The sequence below is a fragment of the Trichosurus vulpecula genome, chromosome 5 (genome assembly GCF_011100635.1).
Source record: "Trichosurus vulpecula isolate mTriVul1 chromosome 5, mTriVul1.pri, whole genome shotgun sequence".
NCBI classification, from domain to species: Eukaryota; Metazoa; Chordata; class Mammalia; order Diprotodontia; family Phalangeridae; genus Trichosurus; species Trichosurus vulpecula.
The window spans coordinates 103,210,999-103,232,679 of record NC_050577.1 but is presented as its reverse complement, the minus strand read 5'-3'; the positions used below and the strand labels follow the sequence as shown (position 1 = coordinate 103,232,679).

Below are 21,681 nucleotides of genomic sequence, written 5' to 3'. Positions count from 1 at the left end.
GGACCGCAATACAGATCCAAGCAGGGCACAGCAAGAGAATCTGCCTTTGTGCCCACAAAGTGCTCCTTGCACTCCTGCTCTGATCTGCTGCTAGAATCCTCCCACCTTGTGAGCCAGGGACTCGGGAAACAGCTGATGCTATAGCTCTGGAAGCAGCCTCAGGAGTTTCTTGCTGCTGCCACCAACACCACTGCACCACTTCTGCCACCCCCAGGACTGGTGATTGGACTGATCTGAACTTGATTCTGCAGTTTCCCTCTAACCTTCTCTTTAGCGTTTGTGGTTTGAGAAGTCTGGTAATGGCCACAGCTCACTGTTTCATGGCCCCAAGGCCTGTTCTGGCTGGCTGATTCTGGGTCTAGTCTGTCCCAGTGTGGCCCAGTCAGTCTGCCCTCCGCTCTCAGCACCCTGTGATACATCCTTCCTGGCGACCATCCAGGCTCTCCTGAGCTGGAGACCTGTTTCCCTCTGCTATTTTATGGGTTACGCAGCTCTAGAATTTGTTCAGAGCCATTTTCTACCAGTGTTTGGAAGGATTTTGGGGAGAGCTTACGCAAGTCTCTGCTTTCCAGCTGCCATCTTGGCTCTGCCCCACCCAGTTGAAGTATTGATTCTACTGCATAGCAACCATATGACCTTGAACAATTCACATCATTTCTCTAAATCTCAGTTTCCTCAGTTACCTCCAAGTGTTGTGTGGATCAAATGACACAATGTGTGTGAAAGTACATGGTGCACTGTAATATTCAATACACAGATAAAGGATTTTAAAGCACATAATAAGTGTGCTTTAGGTGCTTTAGACAAGGACCCAGGAGAACTGGAGACCTGGACCTTGGAGAACAGTCACAGTTTTGGGAAATGAACATGGAATCCTTTCAGAATGGGCTCCATCTATTTAATAGGCTGGCCTGGATGGTGAAGGTCTTCTTGGGTGAAGCCAAAAGCACTAAAGACTATGCTTAAAATCCCCTCCAGTCTTAGATGCCTCAGGTCATCATAGTCATGGTACAGGAATCAAGGTAGGGGACAGAGTCACACACTGCCATGCATATATCTCACATCGACACCAGCAGCAAGAGTTCTGTTGTCCTCTCTTCCCAGGAAGAGCTCATCATTGGATGGAAATATCATCATTGAAGGGTGTCTTAGATGGGTGAGAACTTTCTTGTCTTGGATACTCTGGATTAGGGAGAGAATTTATACTCATGGCTTTGTGTGTCCATTTGTTTCACCCATGAATATGTGTTTGACCTTCCCATTAGACATACCCCAAGAATTTATCTGTAAATTCTATTTTATTGAATCTTCTTCTCTGTTCCTCAAACTTTGATGTCTCTTCATCATTGGGTTCTAATATTTGGCAGTAGGATGTAGTAGGCAATAAGTATGGCTGCTGATTTATTGGAGAGCCAGTGTTGTATCATGGAAAGAATATAGAACTTGGATTCATGGCTTGGCTTGGTCTCTTACTAGTTTTGTGGTCATAGAAAAGTCACCTGACTTTTGGAGCTTATTTTCTTGTCTAAAATTGGGGATAATAATACCTCCTTTATCTACTTCAAAGGATTGTTGTAAGGATCAAAAGAGATTTTATGCATAGATACATATATGTATCTATGTATATATTTCTACATGCATAGATACATACATAAATATGTACACATACATTATAATGATATGCCACTAACACAGAGCTGCTTATAGGTGAAAAGAGCCACCCCGTAGGACATGGAGACCAAAGTGAAGTGGGAGGTAGGAGTCTCAAGGCACTGAATCATCTTCATCTGGGTGAAATGGTTGTGAAGGATAGCTGCTATAATGTGGGTATGGAAAAGAAATAATGAATGTAAATAAATGTGGACCTGAAAACAGCTTGAGATCATAGGACATAGAAGCATAGGTCTAGAGCTGGGAAGGACCTCAGACATCATTTGATCCAACTCCTTCATTTTATAGTTGAGGAGTCTGAAGCATAGGGAGTTTAAGCAGCTTGTTCAAGGTCACACAGGAAGATCATTTCCTCAAAACAAGGCAGGGTCCTTGCCATGATGCCAGGCCACTTAGCAAAGTATCTAAGTTCATTATTGCCATCCTGCTTCTAAGTCCCCACTGTTCAGATCCCCAGTACCTTCCCATCCTTCCATAGGTCACCTTGAGTCCATGCCCTTCAGTTCATTGGAAATTCTTCCCTCCTTTTTATAGCAACAATCTCTCCCTTCCTCAGGCTGAGATCTTTCCTATCATTTTTATTTTTTTAGTGCAGCTTTCCTATCCTTGTTTCTGAGTTGTAAATCAGGGGGTTATGACAGCTTAGAACAGTGCGACCATTTTGTCCTGCTCAGCTGAGGCACTGGCGTGGGGTTGCATATAGGTAAACAGGGCCATCTCAAAAGACATGGAAACCACAGTGAGGTGGGAAGTGCATAAACCAAAGACTTTGCTTTGCATCATCCCTTGTAGGTCTGGCCTGATTGAAGAGTACATACCTCCAGGCAGACACCACTGAATCAACAAATGGCAAGCCCTGGGAGCAGTTGGGTTGGCAGCAGACTCAATTTCAAGAACTTTCAATTGGACAATGTTGGAGTCATATGGCTGATCAGGGGATGATTGCTAGGCTTTTCACTGCTGCTGGACCAGGGCCCAGGTGTGCTCACCATAGGAGCTCCAGGCTGTGGCTATGGTAAGCAGAAGTCAGCATAGGCTGGAGAGTGTGGTTGAGTGTGGTTGGGGCCCTGCTGTCTATGGTCACTTACAGGAGAGCAGAGTCCCTGGTTTTGGTTCCAGGACAGAGGGGTGAGCTGAAGCCTGCAGCTGTGGGAGGGACTGCAAGGAAGTGAGAGTATTTGTGGTGACAGCACTGTAGGGGGCCCTGCCCTGATTACAGATCAGGGGAACTGAGGAGTACTGGAAGTCAGGCTGAAGATATAGCTCAGAAAACAGCAGCACAAAAAACCAGAAGCCAGAGACATTATCTTCCACACGTCTGACTAGAACCAGACTCTAAAACAAGGTTAACAGCCCAGAAATAATCCTCTTAAAAAAATTGAGTAAACAAAAGAGGAAGAACCCAACCATGGTTAATTACTATGGTGATAGAGAAGATCTGGGTCCAAACTTGGATGATGTTAAAATAGCTAAGTCTCCTAAAAAAAAGCAAAATGGTTACAAACCCAAAAAGAGCTCTTGGAAGAGCTTTAAAAGGTCTAAAAATCAAATAAGAGAGGTTGAGGAAAAATTTGGAACAAAAAATAGAGTTATGCAAGAAAGTTATGAAAAGAAAGTCAACCAATTGGGAAAAGGATCAAAAAACTTATGGAAGAAAATAACTTCTTAAAAATCAGAATTGGGCAAGTGGAAACTAATGATTTCATGAGACATCAAGGAATAATAAAATCAAAAGAATGAAAAAATAGAAGAGAATGTGAAACATTTCATTATAAAAATAACTGACCTGGAGTACAATAAAAGGAGAGACAAGATAAGAACTGTTTGACTACCTGAAACTTGTGATCAGAAACAGTCTAGACATTATAATTCAAGAGATTATTGAGCAAAATTGGCCTGAAGTTTTAGAGCCAGAGGTCAAAACAGAAATAGAAAAAATCCACCAATCACCACCTGAAAGACATCCCAACATGAAAACTCACAGGAAGATTACAGCTAAGTTTTGAAGTTCTCAGGCCAAGGAGAAAATACTGAAAACAACTAGAAAAAAGAATAATTTAAATACTGTGGAGCTAATATTAGGATAACACAATATTTAGCAGCTTCTACATTAAAAGAGCAAAGGACATAGAACATTATATTCTTTAGAGCAAAGGAGCTGAATTTGCAACCAAGAATAATTTACCCAGCAAAACTGAGTGTAATCCTGCATGGCAAAAGGACTTTCAGAATTCCTGAGGAAAAGACCAGAACTGGACAGAAAATTTGACCTACAAGAATCAGGAGAAACACAAGAAGGTAAATATTAAAGACCAATTATAAGGGCTTTAATAAGCTCAAAATCTTTACTTCTTATATGGGAATATGTTATGTCTATGAATGTCTTCATTACTTGGTGCCATTTGAAAAAGCATACATGATAGATTGCTTGGAGTTGAGTTTTGTGTGATGTGATGATCCTAAAAAATAAAACTGGGTAGGAAGAGGTAAAATGCAGTGATTATCTCATACAAAGGAGGCATGAATGGAAGAACTGTTACAGTGAGGTCTCATAGCCACTTAATAATGAAGGGGTTGGACCAGATGGTTGCTGAGGCCCTTATTTGCTCTTTATCTATGATTCTCCTGTCGTCTGCTGAAGGTCATGTAGCTAATACATGACAAGGCTTGAACTTTGGTTCCAAATCCAGTATCCTTTTCATAGTATTAGTAATCCTCATTAAAAAAAATTAGTAGCTTCCTGTTTGGTCCAGGGAAAAATATAAAATACTTAGTCGGGCAATTTTAAGGCTCCTTGAAGTCCGGCTCCCATTTACCTTTCCCATTCCACCTAATATTCTTCCTTTCACACACAAGCAGTTAATCTGGCATACTTATCCCCTGAGCACACCAATTCATCTTGTGTCTTCTAGGCTTTCCCTAGGTAGTTCCTCTATGCACCTCTTCTGTCACGTCTGTCTCTTGGAATCCTTATCTTCTTTCAAGGTAAATCTCAGGTGTTCTCTCTTACACACGGACTTTTCAGAACCTCCTCTCTCTCCATTTTTCTCTCTCTGTAAGTCTCTGTCTCTCTCTGTCTTTTTTTGTCTCTGTCTCTGTCTTTGTCTCTCTGTCTCCGTCTATCTCTTTTTTTCCTCTGTCTTTGTCTTCCTTTTTCTCCTCCTTTGCCCCTCCACAGAAGAATGTAAGCTTTTTAAGGGTAGGGACTGTGTTCCTTTTTTTAAAAAAATTATTTTTAAATAATATTTTTTTCTCCAGTTACATGTCAAGAAAACTTTTAGCATTCATTTTTACGAGATTTTGAGCTCCAAATTTTTCTTCCTTCCCCCTTCTGAAAATGGTAGGCAGTTTGACATAGTTTATAACTGTGCTATCCTGTAAAAATATTTTCATATTAGTCACAGTTGGCAAAGAAGAAACAGATCAAAAGGAAAAAAAAACACAAGAAAAATAAAGCAAATAAAAATATTCTTTAATCTACATTCAGGGTCCATTAATTCTTTATATGGATATGGATAGCCTTTTCCATCTCGAGTCCTTTGTACTTGTCTTGGATCATTGTAATCCTGAGAATAGTTAAATCATTCATAGTGATCATCATATAATGTTACTGATACTGTGTACAATGTTTTCCTAGTTCTGCTCATTTCACTTTGCATCAGTTCATACAAGTCTTTCTAGTTTTTTTTTCCTGAAAGCCACCTGTTCATCATTTCTTAGTGCACAATAGTATTCCATTACATTCATATACCACAACTTGTTCAGTCATTCCCCATTTGATAGGCATCCTCTCAATTTTCAACATCTCACCACCACAAAAGGGCTGCTATAAATATTTTTTATGATCTCTTTGGGATATAGACCTACAAGTGATATTGCTGGATCAAAGGAATGCATAGTTCCAAATTGTTCTCTGGAATGGTTGGATCAATTTGCAACTCCACCAACAGTGCATCAGTTCCCATTTTTCACACATCCTCTCCAACATTTATCATTTTCCTTTTTGTCATATTAGCCAATCTGATAGGTTTGAGGTGGTACCTCAGAATTGTTTTAATTAGCATTTCTCTAATCAATAGTGATTTAGAGTATGTTTTCATATGCCTATAGATAACTTTGATTTCTTCATAATTCTTTATCTGAAAACTGCCTGTTCATATCCTTTGGCCATTTGTCAATTGGTAAATGGCTTGTATTCTTAGAAATTTGAGTCAGTTCTCCATATGTTTGAGAAATGAGGCCTTTATCAGAGACACTTGCTGTAAGATTGTTTCCCAGCTTTCTGCTTTCCTTCTAATTTTAGTTGCATTGGTTTTGTTTGTACAAAAGTCTTTTAATTTAATATAATCAAAATGATCTAGTTTACATTTTGCAATGCTCACTTTCTCTTGTTTGGTCATGAATTCTTATGCTATACCACTTGATGCATATATGTTTAGTATTGATATTGCTTCATTTTCTATGGTACCTTTTAGCAAGATGCAGTTTCTTTCCTTATCTCTTTTAATTAGGTCTACTTTTGCTTTTACTTTGTGTGATATCTGGATTGCTACCCCTGCTTTTTTTTTTTACTGCAGCTGAAGCATAATAGATTCTACTCTAGTCCCTTACTTTTACTCTTGTGTGTGTCTCTCTGTTTTCAGTGTGTTTCTTATAAACAACATATTGTAGGATCCTGGTTTTTGATCTACTTTGCTAATTCCTTTTTATGGGAATGCTCATCCCACTTACATTCACAGTTATGATTACTACCTGCGTATTTCCCTCCATCCTATTCTTCCTTCTGTTTATCCTCTGTCTCCTTTCACTCTTTTCCTCCTTACCAGTGTTTTGCTTCTGTTTACCACCCCCCTGATCTGCCCTCCCTTCTGTCAGTCCATACCCCATGCCCCTCTTTAATTGATCTCCTCCCCTCCTACTTCCCTATTGGGTAAGATAGATTTCTATATTCAACTGATTGTGTATATGATTCCCTCTGTGAGCCAGTGCTGATGAGAGTAAGGTTCAAGCAATGCTCATCACCCACCCTCCGATCTTCCCCTTCTCTATGATAGGTCTTTCATGCCTTTTCATATGAAATAATTTATCTTATTCTACCTTTCACTTCCTTCTGCCCCATTGTACTCCTCTTTCTTATCTTTTAACTTTCTTATGTTATTCCCTCAAAATCACCTTATACTCATACCCTCTGTCTATGTATATTCCTTCTAACTGTACTATTAGTGATACAATTTTTAAGAATTAGAAGTATCACCTTCCTGTGAAGGGATATAAATAGTTTAGCTCTGTTGCATGCCTTATGTTTTCTTTCCCCTTTTCCCCTGTTTATGCTTCTCTTGGGTCTTGATATTGGAGCTCAGATTTTCATTTTAGTTCTGGTCTTCTTATGAAATCTTGAAATCCTTCTATTTTATTGAACAGCCATTTTTTTCTGGTGATGTATTATGCTAACTTTTGCTAGGTAAGTGATTCTTGGTTGTAGTCCTTGCTCCATTGCCCTCTGGAATATCATGTTCTGTGACCTCTGATCCTTTATTGTTGCAGCTACCAAGTTCTGTGTAATCCTGATTGTGACTTGCCAATGTTTGAACTGTTTTTTTCTGGCCACTTGTAGTATTTTTGCCTTGACCTCATAGTTCTGAAATTTGTCTATAATGTTCCTTGGAGTTTTTATTTTGGGATCTCTTTCCTGAGGTGATCAGTGGATTCTTTCAAGGCCTATTTTGCCTTCTGGTTCCAGGGCATCAGGGCAGTTTTCCTTGATAATTTCTTGAAAGATTCTGTCTAGATGTTCCTTTTGATTATTCTTGATTATACTTTCAGGTAGTCCAATGATTCTGATATTATCTCTGCTTAGGACAGTTGTTTTTCCATGTAATATTTTACATTTTTCCATTCTTTTGAATTTGTTTGATTGATTCTTGATGTCTCATAGAGCCGTTAGCTTCCACTTGCCTAATTCTAACTCTTAAGGTGTTGTTTTCCTCAATTAGCTTTGGTACTTTCTTTTTTGTTTTTCCCTCTTTCCTTTTTTTTTTAAATTTCTTTTCTATTTGGCCAATTGTACTCTTTAAGGAGTTGTTTTCTTCCACAGAATTTTGTGACTCCTTTTCCTTTTGGCCAATTCTAGTTTTTAAGCAGTTTTCCAAGCTGACTCTTTTTCCATCGTTCACTTATATCACTCTCCTTTCTTTTCCCAGTTTTTCTTCCACATCTCTTATATGATTTTTAGGCTCCTTTTTGAGCTATTCCATGAGTTCTTTCTGGACTTGAGAATACATCCCTTTTGAGTTTGGGGTTTTGCCCATAGGTGTTTTGATGTTGTTGTCCTCTTCTGAATTTGTATCTTGGTCTTCTTCCATGTCACCATAATAACTTTCTGCAGTCAGATTCTTTTTTTGTTGTTTTTTGCTCATCTTTTTTTTTGGGGGGGTTATTTCTTTTTTAAAATTTTTTTTATTTTAAACTTTATTTCAAAATAATAAAAGAGAAACAAACAAATATTAAACCTAAAATAATACAAAATAAGAAAAGAAAAAAAAGCATTGCCATGTTCACAGCCAAATGTGAGAGGATTCAAAATATACAGCAATCAATTTTCATTTCAAGAAAGCCTATACAATAAATACTATGTGATATGTTAAGAGCTGTCCATCTTTTCTTTGCTTCCTTGTAAGTTTTCTTTTTTGTCTGCTAAGCACTTTTTACTTTGTTCTTTTCACTCTCCCCTTCTTTCCTCCCCCTCCCCAGAAGGTTACAATTAAGCATGGATATATATGTGTGTATGTGTGTGTGTGTATATACACATATACATACACATACATCCATAGAGATATACATGCATATATACATTGGTATATAAATATATACATATATACATAAACACCCATACATAGATACTCTTAGATATACATATACTTAGATATCAATAATCATAGTCATACATAGATGTATATATTCATATGCATCTATGTAAGACCAAACTATACTTATTTATCCTTTGTTTCTCTGAGGATAGATAACCTCTTCCTTCATGAGTCCAAGTCTTCCCATATTTTTCCAAATCCACCAAGTTGTCATATCCTATACCACAGTAATATTTCTACCTTAAGCTGTCTAGTTGTTTTAAATAGTCCAAAACAATGTTGATAAATATGGCTGACACATAGTGTACTTTCCCTATTTTTTCTTTTGATTAAATCTATTTTAGTCTTAACTTTGTCCAAGATCATGATTACCACCCCTGTTCCTTTTTCCCTAACAAATTCTACTGCTAATTTTTCTTTTATGTTTGTGTGTATCTCTTATTTCCTATCTCTCCTGACTCCTCTACTTTACTTCTACCTGCTACCTTGCCCTCCTATTTATTAACCTATTCCCCTCCAAAGATCCCACCCTTATCCTCCCATTCCCATTAATCTAAACACCCTTTTATACTGCCTTTAACCTTCTCCCTCTCTCTCCCCTCTAAACATCCCTCCCTTATCCTCTGCCCCATCCCTCCCCCTTAATATTTAATTTCCTTCTGAATTTAGAAGATTTTTATACTCTTCTAGATATATAGGCATTGTTTGATCTTGAACCCATTTCTGATGAAAGTAGGTTTCCAGAACTAACAGACCTCCTCCCCACATCTAATTCCTCTGAGTTGGTTCACTCTTCCTCTTTTTAGCTGTTCCTAAATGGTCTTACTGTTTAAAATCATATCATATCATAGACCTCTTGCAGCACTCTCATTTATTTTCACAATTTTTCTTCTACATCTCTTATATGATTTTTAATCTCCTTTTTGAGCTCTTCCATGAGTTCTTTCTGGGCTTGAGAGCACTTCCCTTTTGAGTTTAGGATTTTGCCCATAGATGTTTTGACATTGTTATCTTCTTCTGAGTTTATGTTTTGGTCTTCCCTGTCACCATAATAATTTTCTATGGTCAGATTCTTTTCTTGTTGGTTTTTGCTCATCTTTTTGTTTTGACTTTTTTTCCTTTCTTTTAAATTTGAGTTCTCAGCCAGGATGGAAGGGGCACTGCCTCAGGCTTGCTGTGCCAGTGGCTGCAGGCCCTGGCTGTTTACCTGGAGATGCTGCCCTGAAGCCCCTGGCAAAACCCTCCTGTCTGGTGCTGTGCTGAAGGAGAGAGGTGGAGGTATCTGGTGCTGCTAGAGGTCATAGGGCTCTGGTAGCTTACCTGGTGCTGAGCTGGGGCCCTACTGGTGGTGTCTGGTGTGTGTTGAGGTCTGGTGGGATGTTTCTGCATTTTTCCAGGCCTACACAGAAGCATGTGGAGGTATGACCACTGGAGGGTGCCTGTTTGCCAAGGCGTGTGGGGGTTCCTGGTATTGGGATTTGCCTGCTTCACCACACTGGAGCTCAGGATCTCTTCCTGGTTTGCTGAGGTGAAGATTGTTGCTGGCTTACTGTGCTGCTTTTGTATTGGCATCCTCTATTGCTCCCACGGCATTTTACATGTAGCTGGTGATTAGTAGCTTTAGCACCCTTCTTAGGTGGACAGTGCACTGCACCTGGAGTCAGGGAAACCTGATTTTAAATTTAGCCTCAGATATTTACTAGCTATGAGACTCTGGGTAAGTCATTTGACCTCTGTCTGCTTCAGTTTTTTCCTCTATAAAACTGGATAATAGTAGCACCTACTTCCCAAAGTTGTTATGAAGATCAAATAAGATAGATTTGTAAAGCACTTTTCTTGTGAATTAAAATTTCTATTGTTTGGTTTTATGTTATTTTTTTCTCATCATGAAGTATTTTAATTTTTAAAGCAAAGCATTCATTATTACTTACAACTGATAAATAAATGGATTAGTAATCAAGTTTCTAGAATTCTAGTAAAGCACACTTGGGGCGTGTGTATCGGGGTTTGGTGGCAGTAGGAGGGGGTAACTTATGACAATTTCTCCCTTAAGGTTACTTATTGGGATATGCCTATCTACTACCCTCTAGTGGCAGTGAGAAGTATTGAAAAGAAGCAATAAGCCCAGGAGAAAACAAGCAATATACCACCACCGTTCCCAGTTCAGAAGAACTGAGGGCTTGTAAGCAGGGTTTCAAGCCCAGAAACTATGACAGTAAACAATGCTGGCTCCTTTTGCCACTAAGAGCAGGTGGAAGGACTGTGAAGGAGCACAATGACACTATGATGTTTGGTTCTTGGCAATAGCCGATTTCAAGTGGCTCCACTTCCTTGCAATACATGTAGAACTATTCTGTGACAGTGATATGTCTAATGCAAAAGTGCGAGAAAAATTTTCAGCATTTCCTAAACTATGCATCCTCATATTTCTTCACTATAATTTTCTTCAATATCCTCACTTTTCCTTTATCCTTATAGGCTGGTGAAATGAAAAAGAAGTACCCTTTTTCTCTTTAACTCCAAAATGACTCTCTCCCATCTTCCCCATAATCCCACTTTACCTTTTTTCCAATTTTCCTCCTGTGTTCCTTGTTCTCCTTCTTGGGGCAAAGCATAACAGATTTAATCCCTTGTTCAGGAAATAGCCCATTAAAAACCTGAAGCCAGCTCTCATTTCTTCTCTAAGTCTTTTCTTCTTGGAAATGCTCCAACTACCTTCAGCCAATTCTCATGTGGCCTCATCTTGAGGCTCTTCACCATTTTTGTTGCCCTCCTCGAGATACTCTCCAGCTTATCAATGTCCTTCCTAACATCTGACACTTGGAATTAATGCCATGTTCCACATATTTTCTCACCAGGAGAGAAGTATAATAGATTGGCACCAATATGGAGAGTGCACTAATTACTCAATTTATTTCTATAATTCCTTTACACAGTATAATCATATTTGATTCTTACATAAATGTTATTGTATTATATAAATACAACATATGTAAAAATAAATACCATATGTGTAAATATATTAATGTATAAAACCTATTAAATAATTATAAAATAAAATATAGCATAATGTATAAATATATAATATAAAATAATATACAATTCATATATGTGTGTATGTGCATATAGATATCCATGTGTGTGTGTGTGTGTGTGTATTCCTGTAAACTATTTCCCACTACCTCCACTCCTCAGATTCTTCTGTACTGTCTTCATGCTCCCAGGAAAAAGTCATCACCAGGAAACTCATCATGTGATGAATATATGAGCTTTTGTACTTTCTCCTCAACAATATTCTCTGTAGCCTCTGCCCCTCTGATTGGAAGGCTCAAGGTTGGAGTACAAAGTCCTCCCAAACCTCTGTTTAAAGAAGACTCAGAATTCACAGCCAACTTTTCATTTCCTTTCATCTTCTCTTCTTGGTTTGACTCCACCATCATCACACTCTTGGGCATGGCTACCTTCTCCCTGCCCCTCCTCCCCTTTTAGCTTCCTATTGTATATTATTTTCCCCCATTACTATGGGGGACTGGGCCATTGCCAGTCATCCTGATCTTGCCACTGACTCTGATAACTCTGCAGGATGACTTTGCAAAGGTCTGCCTCAAATCCAATTCACTTGCAAGTCAAGACATCACCCACCTTATGTCATTGATCCTCTTTGAGAACAAAGGAAGAGCAACAACAATCCCTCACTTGGGGAGGGGACGGGAGAAAAGGAAGAAGTAGTTGGGGACAAGGAATGGGTTTTGTGCATCAGTTGTTAGGGTTCAGAATTGTATGGATAAGATTATGAAGAAGCTATATTATGCAATTATTGAGGAATAATTTCAGGCAGAGTATCTGTGGTTTTAAAGCAGTCTATTAAGAGGCAGGTGATTAGACTATTCAAAATCCTCCCTCAAGATTCAATCTCATGGCATGTGGTGATATTTAGGTCCTATAAGGAGCAGTCAGGACTGGGAAAAGTTATGGCCTGATGGAGCCTGGTCAGGAGTCAGGAGATGGCTTTTGAAGATGTTTCTAGGCAAGGATGATCTATGGAGCCCTGAAAAAGGTCTTAGGAATTGAAGATTTGATCTTGGGCTGATGTAGGGATTATTAGGAAGGTCTTAGAGGATAGACAGCATCTAGAGGTTGGTTGTAGGATCCCAAGCTGTAATGACTTAAAGATTTGAGAGACATAGTTTATGGGTAATCATTTTGTTAATAAGACTAGCAGGTTATTACTAAAAGGATGTTAATTTGTCTGTCTCTTTGAGCAAAGACCCCTAAATTCAGTAGTGCCACCATTTATATGCCTTTCAAAGAAGAGATGTTCCTGAGGCTTGCCTACTCAACTACGACTGGTTAATCAAATGGAAGGAGTGCTATCTTGGGTTGAGTGACTTAGGTCACTCAAATCTTGGCCAAAGAGATATCAATATCCATATCACCTGTCTTGATAATAGGGAGAATCAACATTTCCTGGGACCTGTCTGAGCAAACACAAACAAAATGAGCAGGCATACATCCATTAGCCTAAACTTAGAATTTCTTTTACTGTCTGATTAAATCTTGAACTGGGTAAATCTCTAAGAGAGATTTCCAACACTGGTTGATTTCTGGATGGGCAAGTAGAAAAGGGGAAAAAACCTTGGTCTTAATCCAATAATTAGTTTTTAGATCCCAAAGAGAAATATTCATTTCTCACAGAACTGATAGAGGCCTCACAGAGGTCATCATGAAGGCCTTGGATAAAAGACACGATGTGGATGTCCAGAGGTGGGACAGGTGGTACCAGATTCTGGACTGAAAAATGGTTAGGCTCTGGAGGTAAAACAGAACATCCAGAGCTGGGGGCCAGATCCCAGGGTGACTTAGGGATCACCAGAAGGTCCTGGAAGGAAAGGATATTTCTAAACTCAAATGAGATAATAGCTTAGGGTCATGGAATGGCAGATGAGGAAGAAATAGGTTGATTTAAAACACAGGCTTAAATTCCTAAGGACTTCTCTGGCTAGGTGTAGCTAACTAGAGTCTAGTCACAAAAGAATTGTAATAGTCCTCGGGCTATGAACTAAAGAATTGGGGAAAAGCTGAAGACCTTTGGATAGTATCTCACTGGCAGCAATTTAGTAGAGCCCCTTTACAGAGATCAAGATGGAACGGATAGATTCACAGGGAACCTCAGTTCAGTGGAGGAAGCATCTCCCCGATGATATTGGTTGCTCTGTAGGGGAACAAACACCAGCATTAGAAACATGAATTACCCTGATGGTGTATTTTGTGCATCCTTTCTCTCAGTGGAGATATGGCAGCCCTGCATATAGGAGAATCTTTCTTGTCACTTATTTTGCTGTGCTATCTAATTAAATATCCTTTGGTTTGGATAAATGTAATCTCTTGTTGGTTGGTAATGTCATGAGATGAGATTTTGACTGGATACTGACCCACAATGTGCCTAGAAACTGGCTTAGCTTTCAGGACATACATATGTGAGTAGAGATGCAAGTATTCCCATTTGTCTCCTCTTTAGTTCCCTTTTATCTTTCTTCTTTTTAAAATTTGTCCTTCATTCTCCCTTAACTCTTTTTCATAGGTGTACATAGAGTGGGCTGTTTGTGCTGACAGACCCTCTTCCACTTTGCTCTCTTGAGGTCCTCTCACTACTCCTGTCATAACAAGCCCTATCTATCTTTTCTCCCAATTCCTGAATTGGCTTATCTGAAGTATTATCATAGAACCCTAATGGGACAGAACCATTGATATAAAATTGGAGGGACCCTCAGAGATCAGATAGTCCAACCCCCTCATTGTACAGGTGAGAAAACTGAGGCCCATAGATGTTGAGAAGCAGAGTTACTGGCAGAGCCAAAATTTGAATCCAGACCTTCTGATTTCACATCCACTATGCTTTCATTTGTATTGCATTGCTTCTCATTTTACTTATAGAGCAGAGTTGTCCCTGGGTAAAATGAAGTAGGGGAAGTCTGTGCCTTCATTCCATGCCACCCCACCTCCCCCTTCTCCCTTTTAGCTACTTAAAATGTTCACAGTTATTTATCCCCAGTTTCTCAGAGTACCTCCCCTCCCTACTCCTGTACTTAACCTTATAGGATAGTTGTTCTCTAAGTAGAACACTATCCCATATCTCTCCTTTTCCCTTCATAGAAACTCACCTGTCCTGTTTTGCATTCCGCCAGGGCCTTGCTACTGACTGGAATCAGGAACAATTTAATGCCAAGGTGTTAACTAATGCTATCCTTGTGGAGAGATGTGGGTTGAGTAATTGTGCAATTCCAGAGATTCAGAACTGGCTGAATGGTGGGGCTCAAAAAGATGCAATAAGTGGTTCAATGTCAACCTGACACCTACAAAGTGAGATTTGATACACTAGTCACAGAGAGCAAAATAGATGCATGAATCCAGGGCATGAATGGAAAGCTAAGTATTTACATTATAGACAGGAGGATTTTTAATAGTGTGGGGGGAGGGTGGTAGATAAGGGCATCACTACAAGAACAAGAGAGGGCGAAGATCTGGGAGAGCCTAATAGCTAGACTTAAGGGAAGGAAGCAGGATGGGCAGGGAACAAGTCTGCATTTTTGGGGGAGGTACTTGAAAGGTACCAGGATCATTAGCCTATATCCAGATATTTCCTTGGCATTGGCTCTGGTCAGGGACAGGCAAATCTGGGATAAACAAATAGAGACTAGGTTCAGTGAGTGATCTATGTCAGATTTGCATCCATAGAGGTGGTTTCTAATCCACATTAGGCACACATAGTGTCCTGCTCTGGGCTCCTGCTTAAAGGAAAGAGTTGCTGAATCCTTGGGGAATCTGGTCTGCTACCAGATCTCTTCTGGGTAAGGTGTGCTGGAGCATCTGAGTCTCAGCAGACACTCAGCAGAGAAAGAATGCCCAGCCTACTCATTCTCTTCTTCATGATCTTCTTTCTCCTGGAGTCTATGGCAGGAATCATAGAAAATGGTTTCATCATCATAGTGCTGGCCAGGGAGTGGGTGCGATGTTGGACCCTGCCTCCTGGGGACATGATCCTGGTCAGCCTGGGCATTTCTCGCTTCTTTCTACAGTGGGCAACAGTTCTTAGCAACTTTTATAGATATTTCTTCCCAAATAACAGAAGGTTATACATGATCATGTTCTGGAATTTTACTAGTGTGACCACATTCTGGTTCACCACCTGGCTTGCTGTTTTCTACTGTGTGAAAATTTCTTTCTTCACTCACCCAATCTTCCTCTGGCTGAAGTGGAGAATTTCCCGATATGTCCCCTGGCTACTGTTGTGGTCCCTACTGATATCCACATTGATATTGATCCCATCTTTTCTAAAGATCTATCAACTGCCAGTCACTGGGAATTACTCAGAAAAGACCACTTTGGATAATATAAGAGCATTACATATGAATTTTTACCTGCCCCTAATAATGTTGTTTTTGTTAGTTCCTTTCCTCTTCTTCCTTGTCTCCACTATCTTACTCATTTCCTCCCTGTGCCTACACTTTAGGAACATGCAGCACCATAGTGCTGGTCCTCAGGATCCAAGTATGCAGGTCCACATTACAACCCTGAAGTCACTCTTCTTCTTTCTCATCCTCTATACATCGTTCGTTCTATCTCTGATCACTGCCATTGTAGCACCTATTTCAATTTGCAGTCCTGGGTTTTGGGTATGGGAGGTAGTGACTTATGCTGGCATCTCCATCCATCCTGCCTTCCTGATCCTAAACAGCGCAAAACTGAGAAGGGCTCTGAAGAAGATGCTGCATGACCCAGAGGCTGCCTGAGGGGAATCCAGCTCTGAAGTGATCAATATCAGTAATCAATATTGAACATTATCAATATTGCTGTTTGTGACATGGATCCTTAAGAATTAGCAAGGAAGGAAGAAAAGAAGGTGTGAAGGAAAGAAGGAAGAAAGGAAGAAAAAAGATTTAATTATGTATTTATAATATTTTGGCATTGTAATAACTCTGGGGATACAAATACAATCATTTTGGCCCTGACTTTGCATGTTCTCCATTCTCTCCTCCCCCACTACCTAGTTCATTCATCCCTAAGGACTATTAATTTCCCCTCTATAATGTTTCATAGTTAATTGAATGGTATTTTGCAGACTGACTTCCTCATTTTACAGATGGAGTACTAAGGCCATGAGAGGTCAAGTGACTTGTCCACGATCAAACAAGGCAGAATTTGAACCCAGCTCTTCCTGATTCCAACTCCAGAAGTCAATTTATTTCACCATGATTTTACGTTTCCTTGTCTTTTGTTCTCATACTCACATCCACAGCCACAGGAATAGCCCCTGTCCTGGGCTCTAAATTCCTTGTGTCCACATGGTGGAACAATCCTTTTTATTGGCCTCTGTGTCTATCCTGCAAAGAATCTTCAGATAGATCTCAATTACTGGCAAGACTTACTATGCGCTTAGCTCTCTAAGCCTTGAATTTCTTTAGCTAGGAAAAAAAAATGTGCAGTGTATGTACATGTGTCTGTGTGTGTGTGTGTGTGTGTGTGTGTGTATGAAATGTATACTTTATAAATATGTGCAATGTGTATATGTATATGTTCACACAGATACAAATACATATATACATATACACATACACACACCATAGGCATAATAGTGTTTTCTCTGCCTACCTCAGGAGGTTACCTAGGGCAAAGACCTTTGTCAACTTCAAAGTGACAGAGAAACAAGATTTCTTTCTATTCCATCTTCACCCTCTTCAGAAACCTAGAGTGGCTGTCCATTGCTTCTCACAGTCCAGCTTAAATGCATCCTGGGCTCCAGCTGAACACAACCCTGTCCCCATTGACAGACACTAGATTGTTCTCATTGGATCAACCTCACATGATTATACTTAAAAGGCTTTTTCAGTCATGGCTTGACTTTTTTTTGCTTTCTCATTCCTTTCAAAACTCAGCTGGAAACATACCTAATCCTAGCACAATGTCAGTTCCTTGAAGGCACAAGTTTGTGTCTTTGGACTCCTATAAGAATGGCATAGCAGAGTAGGACCCAGTCTCTTTGTCAGGAAGAGCTGGGTTCAAGTCTTACCCAAGACATGTGCTGGCCGGGTGACTCAGAGAATTGACTTAAGCTCTCAGAGCCCAAGACAGTTCTTTAAGATTATAGGTTGCTAAGCAGGTGCTGATCTGCAGTAGAATATTCCTACACTAATGAAATCCCAGGTCTACTCTCCTTGCTCCACCCCACCCCTTAATAAAAATAAAGCAATACTCTATGACCTAAAACATGCCTTCAGTCAATAAATATTTACCAAGCCTCTATTATGTACCACCAATGACCAGTATTTATAGAGTACCTTAAAGTGTGCAGAGTGGTTTACAAATATCATCTTATTTTATCTCACAATAACCCTGGGAGGTTGGTGCTATTATTATCATCCCTGTTATATAGAGGAAGAAAGTGAGACAGGGAGAGATAATAGGTGCGTGAGGCTGGATTTGAACTCAGGTCTTCCTGACTTCGGGTCCAATACTTGATCCATTGTGCCACATAGCTGTTGTAGGTATATGAAGAAAAGAAATGAACCAGTCCTTGTTCTCATGGAGGTTACATTCAGTTGGGGGGCTGACACATAGTAGGTGCTTAATAAATGCTTGCTGAAAAAATGAATTAAAAAATAAGACACATTCACCTTAAGCATAATGACATTGTTCCAGAGGATGTAACTACTTACCCCAATCACTCTAGAAATGTTCTACCTGCTACTATCCTCATTTTGTGTGCTCCCCAATAGAAAAAATCTTCAGGGGTAAGAATGGTGGAAGGACCTTGTCCATTGCTGTGGCATAACAGAGAAAACCAGTCTTGAGAATATGAAGAGAGAGAAGAAACACGGTACCCTGTGGGCAGAGATGGCATCTTTCTAAAGCTGTCTGGACAGGACTTTGTTGCCCAGTTCATGGTAGGAAATTCCGAATTGGGTTCAATGGAACCAATAAGTGGCATGTGGAGCAGTGGCTGTCTGGAGCTGAAACCTGAGAGGGAATTTGTTTGTGCACAATCCCTCCCTCCCACCTCCATTTCTTGAGAGAGGAGGAGGTTTCAGTGGTCTGAACACCGATCTACTTGAGAGGAGTTATTGTGAATGAAAACCTAGGACAAATGTCTTTGTCAGCTCCTGGTGGGGAGAGGCTCAACTAAACTGACCTCCTGACTTTTGGCCTAGCTGGGGGTTGGGGGAAGGGGGTGTAATGGAGGCAGGGGAGCTCAGGAACATTCTTTCTGGGTATATCACTGTTGTTTGTTTAATTCATTTCTAACACTCAGGTAAAGTCATTCTTAATCACTATATCTCAAGAAGAGGAAAGTAGCAATATGGGAATTTCAGGCTATTTATCCAATTGGATAATCCACATGACAAATCATAAAGTAATATGAGTCTGGGTTAGCACCCACAAAGGGGTGGCGTCCAGAGGAGTGTGATAGCTGGCTCCCTATAGGCCCCACTATAGGCCCTATAGATGCCTAAGGAACTGGGATGACTCTGGGCACCCTCTGTTGCTGGGTGGTTCATATGACGTGTGGGGAAAATAGTTGATTGATAGCAAATATAGCATGGACCTCATTACCAAACAGTCTAAGGCACTGGACACAGTGCCCAACTTGGTATCACATTAGTTATTGAGCATTTACTTGTTAGAATTTATCTGTTATTGTTCATTGAATATAATAATGTCTGTAGGACTCATAAAAATTCGAATAGTTCAGCGATCTTAACTATTTGGTAGTTCCCTCCAGTGTTGCAGGCCATATTTTATACATGCCTATGTATCTCCTGTGATCTTGTCAGTGTACTGTCATAAATTCTTTATAGGGAGTATGCCCAATGTGATGAAGGAAGACCTTCTTCTTCACCTTCTCCCAACATCTTGAAGAGACTATGGAGCACACTGCCTGTTTATATGTTTTTCTTTTTATTCATCATGTTCTCATAGGACTAGAATTTTAATGACTCAGTTTCTAGGAAACCTAAGCAGTACTAGCCTCCCTGACATAGCTTCCTGTTCTGGTGTAATGAACTTGAAATCTTATGGAAGTCAATGTTGAAAACTAGAAATAAATAAGTCAATATTTTTCTTAAAAATTAAAAAATAGTCTTTGTCAGCTCCCAGTGGGTAGTGGCTCAATTGAACTGAACTTCTGACTTTTGGTCCTAGCTGGGGGTTGGGGGGAAGGGGATATAATGGAGGTAGTGCAGCTCAGGAACATTCTTGCTAGGCACATCACTGTTGTTTGTTTACTTCATTTCTAATAGTCAGGTTAAAGTTGTCAGTAAACGACTATGCGTTGAGAAGGGGAATCTAGCAGTATGGGAACTTCAAGCTATTTATCCAATTGATAATCCACATGGCTAATCATAAAGTAACATGAGTCTGGGATAGCATCCACAAAGGGGTGGGGTCCAGAGAAAGGTGGTAGCTGTCTCCCTAAAGGTCTGAGAGATGCCCAAGGAGCTGAGATGGCTCTGGGCACCCTCTGCTATTGGGTGGTTCATATGATATGTGTAGAAAGCATTTGATTGATAGTAGATAGAGCATGGGTTTTATTACCAAACAATCTAAGACACTGTCCGTCACAGTGTCCAGCTTGGTGTCATATTAGTTACTGAGGACTTGCCTGTTTGAATTTATCTGTTATTGTTCCTTGAATATTATAATGTCTGTATGGCTTATGAATATGCAAATAGTTTGGTGATCTTACCCATTTGGGAATTCTCTCCAGTGTTGCAGATTACATTTTATACATGCTTATATACCTCCTGTGATCTTGTCAATGTACTCTCATAGGGGATGTGACCAACGTGATAAATGAAGACCTTCTCTCCCAACATCTTGGAGATACCATAGAGCACACTACCTGTTTATGTTTTCCTTTTCATTTGTCATGTTATGATAGGACCAGAATTTTAATGATTCAGCTTATAGAACTTCCCTCTTCCGCTTGGAAACCTGAGCAGTCCTAGCTACCCTGACATAGCTTCCTGGTCTGAGTGCATGAAAAGGTCCCAGCCCAGCGGGATTGGAGCCTCTTAGGTCTGGTGGCTGCTTGTGACCATGTAAGTCTCCATACCCATATGACTTAATGACCAGATGAAGTTTCCAGATGGCGAGGAGGAGGACCATGTCCAGAGAAGCTAATATCCATGTTGTATATTCTTACACTCTTAGGGCGAGGTAAACCTCCTCCTTTATTAAATGTTTAGTGATTTGAGAGTATCTCTTTTTGTCCTAACACTGAACTTGCACCAAGTGGGTATAGGCTTTAGAGCCATGTCTGCAAAACCTGTGACCAGCCTATCTTCTGTTCCTAAAATGCAATTCCTTAATAACATCCTTTACTCCTGTTCTTTTTTGCAATTTCTCATCATCTCTATGTTGAAGTTTGCTCACACTCACCACGTACTTTTCATTGTCCACTGCATTTACTCATTTTTGTTCTTCAGAGACAATGGTGTTTCATTGCCACATAGCAACACTGTTAATATGTAAGCATTGGAAAGATGGCTCTTTCCTATCGGGGGAAATGCATGAAACAAAAGATGTTTTATTGAAGAGGAAAATGTTTCCCTTAGGTTTGGACAAATAGGAGATGGCAATAGAAAGGATATGCCCCTTTCTCCATTTCCCCCACCCTTCTCCTTTTTAAAAAAAATCTGTTAGTTTATTATCTAGAAGATATTGGTAAATCTGAGTTTATCACTATTGAATGAGGGAACCCAAATGTCTGAAATAATAAAAATAGAAATAAAATCATCAACCTAAGAGGAACCCAGCCATCATTTACTATTGCCACTTGGGGTAATACAATCCTACAGGGCTAAATGACTTGCCCAAAATAATACAGTTATTCAGTTGGTGGTAGGTCCAGCTCAGAGAAAAAGAGGAAGGAGTCAAGAAGACCAATACAAAGGAGACAAGAGCTGCAAAATGAAAAGTAGAAAGAAAAGAACCCTGAGAGTCTTGGAAGAGAGGCCTGAACCAAGAACAGGAATGGTCCTTGAACAGCTGAAGAGAAATGCCTTGCTCAGTTGAGCAGATGTGTATTCTACAGACCTTGGTTATCTAACTTGTAAATAGACCTTCTTCTCTATCTATGTCTATTTAT

At 39.8% G+C, this 21,681-nt stretch overlaps 1 protein-coding gene across 1 annotated transcript; it reads left to right on the top strand.

Moving 5' to 3' along the window:
- Positions 1-15,436: 15,436 nt before the first annotated feature.
- On the top strand, positions 15,437-16,327 carry LOC118849899 (taste receptor type 2 member 134-like). The gene has a single exon (XM_036758990.1). It carries the CDS (start codon positions 15,437-15,439, stop codon positions 16,325-16,327), a length of 891 nt encoding a protein of 296 aa, XP_036614885.1.
- The last annotated feature ends 5,354 nt before the right edge of the window (positions 16,328-21,681 follow it).

What these genes read in the sequence shown, in the direction of transcription:
- LOC118849899 (XM_036758990.1), top strand. Translation starts at nt 15,437, where the DNA reads ATGCCCAGCCTACTCATTCTCTTCTTCATGATCTTCTTTCTCCTGGAG.